The sequence below is a fragment of the Chrysoperla carnea genome, chromosome 5 (genome assembly GCF_905475395.1).
Source record: "Chrysoperla carnea chromosome 5, inChrCarn1.1, whole genome shotgun sequence".
NCBI classification, from domain to species: domain Eukaryota; kingdom Metazoa; phylum Arthropoda; class Insecta; order Neuroptera; family Chrysopidae; genus Chrysoperla; species Chrysoperla carnea.
Window position 1 is genome coordinate 31,812,273 of NC_058341.1, and position 12,286 is coordinate 31,824,558.

Genomic DNA, 12,286 nt, shown 5'->3' on the forward strand with positions numbered 1-12,286 from the left:
TGAGTTGAAAATTTTGAAAACCTAGCTAATCATAAACTTTTTTTTCTTAATAAACACAAAGAAATCTCTGATCTTCATAGAAGGCAAAAGCATAGAGCTTTTAAAAGAAAAAAAAAAATTTATACAAACTATAGTGGAGAGGAGGCATGATTGTACTCCTTAACTTTAAAGATGTAGTGCTTCAATCTGTTTTACTATTTAAAATCAAATGAGATTATCTATTATTTAATATACAGCGAAAATGCAACTAAAAGTAAGATTTTAGCAACCGGTTACATAAATGGGACTCACCCATCTACTAAGTGGTACTTCAGTTTTAGATATTAGGAACACATTGACCTTCAAAATCAAACTTTTCCTTGTCGATAATAAAGTAAAGTTAATCATAAATTTAATTGTTGGTTTGCTCAAAATTGCTAAAAAAATGAATAAAATTTAGATATATCTTAGTATAGGTAGATATATCTAGTAGGTATATAAAAATTCAAATGTATGATTTAGCAATTCTGTATTGGTGTCATTCATGAAACATGATACAAGTTAAAATAATCAAGATAACCTGCGCCAATGCAAGTCAAGTTTAGCTTTGCGGTTGAAATTATTTGTACCTTATTTTCCACTCTGGAGAATATTTTGTCTAACTGCGATTTTGCTATATACTTAATTCCCGCCTCTTCCACCGAAAATTATACGATGATATCAGCGAAATTTATATCTTGAAAAATTATTAATTTACTCCAGTATTAAACTCGGGTTGAATTCAATACTGGAATAAATAAAAAATCAAATAACTTTCAAACTTGTTTTTTTTTCGCGTGTCGGGCCTTATGGACTGAAACTTGTTGTTAATTTCTACTGCATCCACAAAAAATTAATATTTTTAATTATAAATGACTATTAATTGTAGAAGTTGACTAAAAAACTTTAAAGTAAACAAAATTTTGAATAGAATTAGTTAGCTATTCACTTTTTTTCCCAAAAGCTATTGTTTACAATGATTTGCCAGGAGATTTTCAAATATTTTAAAAAATAAATACCAAAAATATTTGTGCTTTTTTAATCGATTTTTCACGTAGATATTATCGAAATACTGTTTGGAATGTAAATTATATATACTTTCGATTTTTTAAACAATAATAAGCTCATTGATAAAAAAATATATAAAATAGCATTTTCCCTACATAGAAATATTTCTGAATGACGTGGCTGTGTAAATTGTAACTTTATATATATATATTATATATATATAAAAGGGAATCGAAGAGTGAGGAAAATTGGGTGTTTGAAATGAGTGTGCGTGGAAAGGGAAAAACTGCCCCGCTCTTCGATTCACCATCAGACGGTGGTAATGGTGATATGCAACAGGCGATATCTCTTTTCGCTACAGTTTGATTCCATGTATAGTTAGAGAATGATACTGTAATGGTATTATTCTAGATATAGTTAATATTATGTAGAATGTGTTTTTGTATATATATTTAAAAAAAAATAATAGTATTAAAATTATTTTATTATGTACATAAAAAAAATTATGTAAAAAAATATAAATAAATATTTTTATAAATTAAAAAAAAAATTAAAATAAATTAACAAAACTTTCAAATAAAAATTTTAAATTTAATTAAATAAAAATCCCTTTAGAAAAAAAATAACAAAAAATATTTAAAAAATAACTTTAAACTTTAATTTTTACATTTTTTTTTTCGTTTGAATTAAATAAAATTATTTTTAATTAATTAATAAACCACTTTAAATTTTATTATTTTTACGTATTTTGTATTACATTATTTTTAACGTATTGTTCGGGAAAATTTTTGAAGTGTTTTTGTTATTTTTTTTATTATAATAATAAAACATGGTTGACTTTGGTGGTGGTGGAAATAAGGGAGATCGGTTTGTTTGTCCTAGTGATCGACAATTGGCTTTAAGAGCAAAGTAAGTGTTAAATCATATACAAATATTGGTTTTAAGTCTATATATATTGATTCTTAATTTAATACACATATTGTTGACTTTTCTATAAGTTTGTTGTTTTATTTAATTATTATTTAATTTAAATTATTGTTTATTTGATATTGCGTAAAATTAATTATTTTATATTGATTTTTAATCCATGATTTTTTATTTAATTTTTATTTAGTGACCAATAATAAAATTTTGTTGTTGATTTTTGTAGAAAAGAATTTAAATATGAATCGTTATGAAAAAATTAGTTTACTTTATATAGATATTTTTTTGTTTACTTTATTTAGACAAAAATCAATCAAATGCTTTTTAAATTATTGAATAAAAAAGTTAATAGGTAATGTATACGAATAAGGCGGAAGCGATGGGAAGAAGCAAACAATTTAGTTTTATAATGTTTCTATTACCTATTAGGATTCCGTTATCAAAGATGAAAAAATAAGTAATTAAAGAAATCAAAAACTCGACTGCGTTAACAGGCGGGGTCCATTATTGAGAAGGTTTGTGTCGGTGAAGATTTTAATGGGCTCCGACTGTTTAAGTCGCTATGTAAACTACCTACTGGACTTTCTTGTCAGATTTTATTCAACGGAGTCGGATTTTTTTATTATGCTGTATTAAAACTTTTAAGACAATTTATTATTCCTAATTAAATATAAACATATAACTCATATATATTTAAAAAAATCGAAGAGTATCTTTTGAGGAATACAAATGCACATTTTATACGCAAAATTGTTTTTTCGAATCAAAGTTATTATTTAATATAATTGTTTCTGCGAAATCTAGACACTCTTCGAAAAGATCATTTTTGTTCAAATTGAATGAACAAACGCACAAAACGCTAGATTTTTGTTATCAATTACTGTCTAAACTATTCGCTTTACAAAAAAATGTTTCAAGCAAAAAATGTTTGCGTATTTATAAAGAACAACTTTCTAATTTAGAACAACCTTCTAGTTCATCCAATGTTTGTCTGTTATGAATCAGAGTGAGGTTTTAATTGAATCTGAAAAGTTAGATGGGATTCGATGCCGATATAAGACGTGTGCATTTGAAACTAACATTTTTCGTCGATTAAATTTATTTATCGAATTTCAAGCATATGCCAACTTAAAAAATACACCCTGTATATATTGATTCAAAACTACAATATTCAAGGTAACTTTTCTACATAAGAAGAGAAGTTTAATTTGTTGAAAATTCTTAGAAACGAAATACGTATCTACTAAACTCGTGTTTATACACTCCATACATATATAATCAGCAACACATAACTTATTATAAAACAGCTTTTGAAACTTATTGTAAAGCGTAAAGAAAAAAAGAGAATTGCAACAAATGTTAGGAAACTGAGTTGGCAACAAGTTACGTCCTAAATTGAAAGAGAAAGAAAATGTGCAACTTTTCATTAAAATGTTTACAACAGCTGTTATATAGCCTATTGTCCAGTAACACTTCGTTAGAATGTCGTTAACGGATATAAAGCTATGTTTCTCACATTTTTTGGACAACTTAATAGCCGCCTGATACTTTCGGAACTTCAAAAATTTCTTCCTGTCTTATCGAATTCGACCAAAATTGAGAGACGCAGATCTAAAACCCGGAAAGCTTAGAAGATTTGCCAAAAACCACCTCTAATGTTCAAGTTCAACTGTTCTTTGGCCGCAAATCTCTTCCAAAGTTAAAGGATTCCACAGGTATTACCAAAACCAAAAGATCCAAATATAAATCCTGGGAAGCTTTGAAGATTGGTCAAAAGTCCTATCTTTGAGATTTACTTTTTGGTCATAACTATTAAATAAAAAACCACACTTTTTGGTCATAACATATAACTCGAATCTCGTTAAGTCGTAGTTAGTTAGGCGAAATATTAGCAATAGAATCCTCTGTATCTCGAATTACCTGCTTTTTAAGTCGAAAACTCATTAACTCACAAATTTTGTGCATTTCCCTTGACGTTTGATTTATCGAGACTCAGGATGATGGTACTATAATCTTATTTCCATTGGTTAAATTAAACACCTGCAAAATTTCCGATCATTCCGACGTGCGGAAGTGTGTGAAAATTTAATTGAATATTGAACAATTTCATTACATTCATACCTACGTGGATAGATTTTATGTCTTACGTGTATAATTTTTATAAATACAAGCTATGTGTAAACACAACTATACCTACTTAGAAATTGTTTAAATTTTCATCATACTGTAATTTTTGTTCTTAATATTCGTAGATAAACAAATTGTTTATGTCAACACATTGTTTACATTCTTTAAATAAATATTGTATCTTCGTTATTTTGAGAAAATTTAAGCCAGTTACATGAAAATCACGAAAATAATTAAATAAAACAAATACATTTATAACTTTGTTGACAATTTGTACTTATATAATAATTGTGAATGTATATTTGTTTGTTAGTTTGTTTAAATGATTTATTCCAGTAGTACTTGGATGTTTGTTGTGAATAGGGTAAATAGCCTACGGAAATAGACGCGAATCGATTAATGATGATTTCTCAAAACTTGTGCGGACATTAATTCGGTAATTATGGGACAAACTATTTATTGCGAATGCAGGGTGGAGTAGAGAAATGGGGTACTAAGAACAAAACCTGTTAATTTTAAAATTTTGTTTACCATCTTAAAATAAAATTAGGCTTAATACCATGACAAAATTTGAAAGTGAAATTAAAATTGATTAAAACACGAAGAAGTTATAATCATTCAAAGATTGTTAACCAGCTCCTTTTAGCAAAACAAAGCTTTATATGTATTTTATATGTATCTCTATGATGATATCGAGCAATAACGTCACTAATCTATATTATCCTCTTTGTTTAATTAGGAATTTTAAGCGTTCATATTTTGTGTATTCTTAAAGATTTTCAAAAACCAACTTCACTTTTCTACCCGTGGAGTGAGAATTTTTCACCTGAAGTGATAAAAAAATTTAGTCAACAAGTCTATTTCCGTAATTTTCCTAAATGCGTTTTTATGTATTTTAAGATGGCAGAAAATAATTTGGAAATTGATGGATTTGAGAAATGTTTTTAAAAGTTTGAAGTAACTGTAAAAAGTTATTTACTGAAATTTGTTTTCACTCTTAATCACTTTAATCACTCAATTTCCTAAATTGGATATGAAGAAAAACAACCAATCAACTAACTATTATTGAACGTGTTAATTCAATTACTAAAAAAGTTATTTGTCCCTTAAGGTCACCTTAAGGGAACCTAGAGACTCGAAAATCTAAATTTATCAAATTTGGAAGTAATGTTAGTTGCATATTCATACGCCAATACAATATAACTAAATTAGCGTATCTATCAGCTAGATACGCCAACAAATCACAGTATGTAAACTCAAATATGTCTGGGCGAAATTTCACCGTAGAAACTTGTGTACTATTATTTTATTCCTTTAGTTATTGGGGTTTTTACAAGGTAACATGATACTAGGAAAATCCAGTTTTGATCCGGTTGTCCCGATATTCTGTAATGATCGTGAACAATATGTTTAATTATTATTATATGTTAATAAAACATTAAAATCAATAAATGAAGGTATATTAGTATATTGTATAACAATTGCAGTTAATTATCCATTTACGACTTGTGTGTGTGTAACAATTCACACGTGTTGCATACACCATTTTACTTTATGGATGCGGGTTTAAGCATCTCATAACGTTCTTTCTGCAAAATTTTACGTGCAATGGCAAGGAGAGGGGAGCTAACCCTTTCCCTAGAAACTCGCAAAAATGTAACTAAATGCCAGACATTTATTGGCTATTATAAAATTTCCGACCGAAAGATCGAATTTCGCAATTCTGGGGCGAACGAATTTCGCAATTCATACTTCCACCTTAAGGCGTCAAATTTTACTTGTCTCCCCCCGAAAACGATAATTTGTGTACGACAATTAAATTTGATGCATTAGAGTATGGCAAAACAGTATTTGTCGCACGGAAAACAGTGCAGAAAAACAGTTCTTATCCTGCGTGAGTTAAGAAAAATTATTTGTTTTTATAATCGTGCATAACCATTAAAATCATTTGTTTGCTATACAGACGACGGTTTGAAAATGACAGCAATTGTTTTTAATTTTTTATTGTAATTGTAAAGAATTTTATTCAAGCTCCATAATAAATTATTATAATCCAGTCCGAATTGTTAAAAAGAAGATTCTTAAAGCAGAGCGGAAATTTTATGTTTAGTTCGATTATAAGATGAGACAGATGGCTCTGTTTTCAACAGATTGGAAAAACTATAAAAATTACTTTAACATTCTATGCATTTATGAAACTATGTTAAAATTATGTTGAAGAAAGTTATGGTAATCTAAGATAAGAAAAACAAATGTGTTTTTCATTTTCTAGTTTCTAAGGAAGGATTTATTTTGCAACCATGACGATTAGATACGCTTCTTTTGTAGAAAATTTCTTCTTGTTAGAATAATTGTTCAATATTCCCTATGGCAGTCAATTTTCTGAAGCTTATTTATATATAATGTATATTCTTATGTTATTGCAATATGTGTCGAACTTTAAAGAGTCAGTTCATCTATCTGATTGAATTTTTTAATTTTTATTTGTATTAAATGATACATTATTCATTTGTTTATCAGTTCTCGAGCAAATAATTTATTTATAATCAATTATTTTCAATATTTTCGTATTCGTATTATCGTTTTTATAAAAGTACGATTTTAACATCCACGAACAGGTTTCCTAAATCGTACTCACCCATCTCCTAAATCATACTCGGTATAATACATAGTCATCATTAATATCCAAAATTGTTTTTGCTATGACTAATGGATTTTATTGGTTATTACTTATAAATTGCCAAGAAAAAAATATGAAAAAATCATAATTTGTAAATAAATAAACAAATATTATAGCGATAAATGTAACTGTTTTGTAATTTTAATGCGTTTTTTGGTAGCGCAGCGGTACAAAAACACAGCACACTATAAAAAAAATTTTAGAAAACTAGAAATAAATATATTTTGATAAATAATACACTTATTCTAGTTTAATAGAAATAAAGAAACGTATATAATCAAAATTCTCATTACTCCTAACATTAAAATTAAGTTGTCAAAATGTTTAACTAAATTTTTATTTAGCCATAAGTTTCCAACAACCCTCTTCCCCTACAACAGAGAGATTCTACCTCCTCTTCCAAAAAAGGATAATGTTTTCTTTTTAATTTGATTGCAGAAATATAATATCTTTTGTATTGTATGTGTAATTAGTTATAAATTTCGAATTGTTCGTAATTATCAACAAACTAATTCATAATCGAATTTTCTGACATATAATAATGATAATTTTACTAATTTTATTACTCGAATCAAAGCTTCGATCGTTGTCTATCAAACAATATCATTCTAGTATGTTTTAGTTAATAAATATTTACATAGATTGTCAAAAGTTTGTTAATTAATTTATTTGTAATTTAATTAAGTAATATGTTTATTAGAACAGATAATGGTTTATAGGCTATGCTTAGATCACTTCGATAACTTCACATATTATCAGCATTCTCGCAAAATTTACAAAAAAAATGCTGTAAATATTCATTTTCTTAACATTAGTCAAGAAAATTCTCAAAATTAATTACGAATTCTCAATCGCTAATGGTTTATTTGATCGAAAAACTGTATATTTAGAAAAGCGGTTGATTGGTGTATTTTGCAAAAGTACATATATATTAGAACAGATGACCATAAATTGTATCTCGTTCACCATTTTTACAGAAATCTTTAATTTAGCTAAAATATGGTGTTCATAGATAGCGCGGTTACATGTCAAAAACAGTTTTTTTAAATATATCTTTATAAATTATAGCTCTTGTGTTATTCTGATGTATGAGCTATCTTTATAAATTGTAGCTCATGTGTTATTATGACGAATGAGCTATATTATTGTAAAATTTCATTCAAATCCATTCAGTGGTTTTTGCCTGAATGCGTTGCAAACAATTCAATAAGAAGTAACAATTTAATAGATAATTGATGTTTTAATAATTTAGCAACTTTTTCGGTAGATCCAAAAGTTTGATAACATAACACCCTATATACAAAGTACAAGATGGTTATTACAATTAAACCTAATAAATGAAATTTATAATCCAATAAATATTTTAAGTTCAATATAGTCAGCTAAGACATAAAATTTAATTGAGTGGAAAATTACCTTATAATCGAAAATGATAATATCCTTCTTAAATGGCAATATCCGTCTTATGAGATGATACGTGTGGAAAGATTTTACTTGTATTTTCAATATTGTACTTTTATTAAGTGAGTAAAGATTTATAGGTTGATTTTTGAAAAAAAACGTCGAATATTATCCGGACGATAGAATTGAGTCAAAAATTGACTGAAATAAGCAATTTTGAGGAGATAATTAAAAATTTCTGATTTGAAGGCCAGTCAAAAAAAAGACTTTTGATTTTTTTTATACTGCTTATAGTACAAGAGACGGTATAAGGTCGATCTTCACCCTTTTGTTAACCAGATGAGACATATTTTTTATGAAATTTTATTGATTTTTTAACCTATCATAGTTTTTCTATCAAAAAGTGTTCATGGCTATTTTTAATTAAATTAATTTTAATCAATTTATTTTTCCATAAATGGTTTTTCCAGGCAAGCCTATACCATTATTTTTTAACTTAATTATCTTTCTTCTTTTACAAATTTCGATTTTAAGTCAATGTAGGTAACTACATTCTGTTCAGGGGAAAAATTGATTAAAATCAATTATGAAATATTCATTTTGGACGAATTTATCAAGAGAGTGATTTTGAATTGAGGGGCAAAAAAATAGGAAGCACATAGGACTTTACAGAATCGGTTTGAAAGTCACATTTTTCATCTTTATAAAAAAGAATTGTAAACAAGAATATTCAACAAAAAAATGGTGTTTCAAAACAATTTCTTTATAATTTTCTCAAATCTTTGGCTTTTTTCCAATTTTTGACTTTTTCTCAATTCTTTGGTCTTTTTCGATAAACATGTTGTCTTTAATTATGCCCACTAAAAGTGTTCAAAAATAAAATATTTGGAACTCTTCTGAATGAAAATTACCCACCATTAAATTGGTCTGAATGCAGCTATTTTAAGAATTAATGTTGATGCGAGTATTTGAATAATTTAAACATTATTAAGTTGAAAAGCAAATATAAAGCATATAAAGGGGTTTCCCATTAAGAATGTCGTTACATTTAAATTTAAGAAGCTCTCTGTAAGAGGTATCATATAATTTTGTTTATACAAAATTATATTTCATGATACTTGGTGTAGTACGTCGTATTCGAGGTTCTCAACATTAAAATGAATCCACTATTCATTTTAATGAAATTCGGAAAGGTGTATCTCCTTATCATACTCTTGTCTTATCATATGGCCCACGAACTGCAGCTGTCTTTTTTAAGATAAAAGAAAAAATTTTAATTTAATTATGAGTTCATCGAATATCCATCATTTGATGAACAGAGACGACTATAGTTAGAGTATTGATGATTGAAGAGCGATATCTATATTATCAAATTTATAAGCATCACTTGTACACAATATATTTTATATATTTTTGTAGTTGCGTGGTATTGTAAAGCCAAAAATAACTCATTAATTGACTACAAAAATGTATTTGGTATATATGTATGTACCGTGCTTTAAACCAAAACTTTTTTACAATACTGTAGGTTTACAATCACCTTAAGTTTAAAGTTCGGACACTATTCATGGAAAACTCTTTATACAGCATAATTTCATACATTGTCATGTATATATAATTTTCTCTAACTAAAATAGCGGGATAATTGATCTTTATATTGCTCTCATACCAAAGTGTTTTCGTAATAAGTAAACGTAGTGTATTGTCGAGAGACATGACAGAAACTATCCAGTCAATGTATTCTAGACAGTGAAACATATCCAATTTAATTTATTGAGCGCATTCTCAATGGTAGAATTTAATTTAACATACTTCGTAAACATAATTTTAAAATTATTTACCTCTACTTGGATGTCAAATAATATAATCTAAATATTGTCAGATTATAATTTATTTGCAGAGAGCGGACTATGACTTACGCCAACAACGTCATAGCGTAAAGGTGGCAGTGTAACAAGGGGGCGGCAAACATGTTGTACAATTTTCTCCAAGCTGATTTATTTGATTTTTGTTTATTTATTAGAGAATATATTTTTTCCAGCGACTTAGCCACAATAATGCTTCGTTTCTATTCTTTCATTTAATTCACTAAATCATTCATTTAGTGAATCATTTATTCATTTAAGGAATCAGAAATTCATTTGATGAGCGTATCTTGCCCTCACTTACCTCCTTATATACCACTCGCAATATTTGATTTAAACGCTAAGATGTCAGCGCCACGATCAAATAAAATGTAAACCACACTTAAATAACTCGGCTAACTTTTCAGAATTAAAAGGCAAAAGATACCTACTTTTTATACCATGTATATATGAAATATACATAGTATATTAAGTTTAGTCCCAAGTTTGTAACGCTTAAAAATAATGATGCTAGGAAAAAACTTTTGTCATAGGTGTTCATAAAATCACCTAATTAGTCCATTTCCGATTATCCGTCCGTCTGTGGACACGATAACTCAAAAACGAAAAAAGATATCGAGCTGAAATTTTTACAGCGTCTTCAGGACGTAAAAAGTGAGGTCAAGTTCGTAAATGAGCATCATAGGTCAATTGGGTCTAAGGTCCGTAGGACCCATCTTGTAAACCGTTAGAGATAGAACAAAAGTTTAAATGTAAAAAATGTTCCTTATCAAAAATTAAACAACTTTGTTTGAAACATTTTTTCGTAAACATCACTGTTTACCCGTGAGGGCGAAAATTAGGCGGAAATTTTATAATATGTACTATACTTGATTATCAGTTATGTATGTGTCACATGTTTGTATGTGTAATGTGATAAAGAAATCAACACTGACTATGCATGGTATTTCAACAATTAACTCAGTCAATTGTTTGTTTTCACTTGTTTATGTGCTGTACTTTGTTATATGTGTATGGTATGTGCGTATGGTTTAAAAGATTGTAAACAAATTTTTCCGTTTAATATTATGTATCTAAGGGTTGCAAACTATAGTTCTTTTTTTTATCGCTAGTTAGAGTCTTAGTATTAATATCCAATAGAAAAAGCCAACTTTAAAGCCCAATTGCACTTGCTTTGTCCGCCCCCATAACACCAACTTTACTTCTAGCCCTTGGACAAGGGCATGGAATTCATAAGTTTCTATATATGGAATTCATAAGGGCATTTAGTGCATTCCATCGACTCACTCTGTACACAAACCGTGATTATATAATACCAATCTGTAGATTCAAGTAAAATTGTGTAGGTACTTAACGAAACCTTATAAATAAATCAAACCACATAATTAAAATCACCAAAAAGAAAATCATAATCAAAAAAATAAGGTCACATGCATGAAAATTTGTGTAAAATGTTTAATATGATTTAAATTAAAAGGTGTTGAAAGTTATAACAAAAATTTTAATGTGGGCAGCAAACACATCACTTCCTTGTACGTTTATTTGTAAACAAACAAATTGGGCTTTACGAGATATCGAAAAATTTGCTATGTCGTATAAAGAAGTGCAAAAAGATACAAAGCTAGATGTTACTACTGTTTCCACCTTTCCAAGCCTAACAGTTTCTGATTTATTTGAAATAGGGGAAAGTAGTCTTTTGCGTAACGGTATTTAATTTGTACCGGGCGGTTTTAACATAACTGATAATTTTTATGAAATCCGATCTTGGCTTGATCCAGCGCTGAGCTGCTGCTTGGAATATGATAGTGATATTGTTCTAAATTTTTCTACATTAGACACGTACATTATTACACAGAACACCTATATAAGTACATATAGACATTACGCCGAAACCAAAATGAATTCAAAGTTGTTGAAATGGATATTTCCGTTGAAAAATTTATACCGTATATTTTCGCGATTACAATACTTACTTGACTTTGTACAAGAAAGTAAAAATAAAAGCGATAATTATAGATTTTTTTCGTAATTGCTATTTTTCTAGTATTTTGATTGTTTTTTATTCTATAAACTTTTAATTGGATAATTGCTAAAAACACGTTTATTTGTATGTTACTATTACAATAATTATTAGCAATGGTTTAAATTTAAAACCTGTATCACGCAATGACCCCATTTAGCTTTATTATAAGCTTACAATAAATACATCATATAGTGTGTCAAATAATAGCAGACCATTATTAGTATGATCTTTAAATGTCGG

General features: G+C 27.9%; 1 protein-coding gene across 1 annotated transcript in view; it reads left to right on the forward strand.

Moving 5' to 3' along the window:
• Positions 1–1,811: 1,811 nt before the first annotated feature.
• LOC123301104 (rabphilin-3A) overlaps positions 1,812–12,286 on the forward strand; it is a 35,656-nt gene continuing 25,181 nt past the window's right edge. Inside the window, exon 1 of the mRNA XM_044883834.1 lies at positions 1,812–1,935. Coding sequence (XP_044739769.1) covers positions 1,856–1,935 — 80 coding nt within the window. The 5' untranslated portion in view covers positions 1,812–1,855. The remainder of the gene's footprint in view (positions 1,936–12,286) is intronic.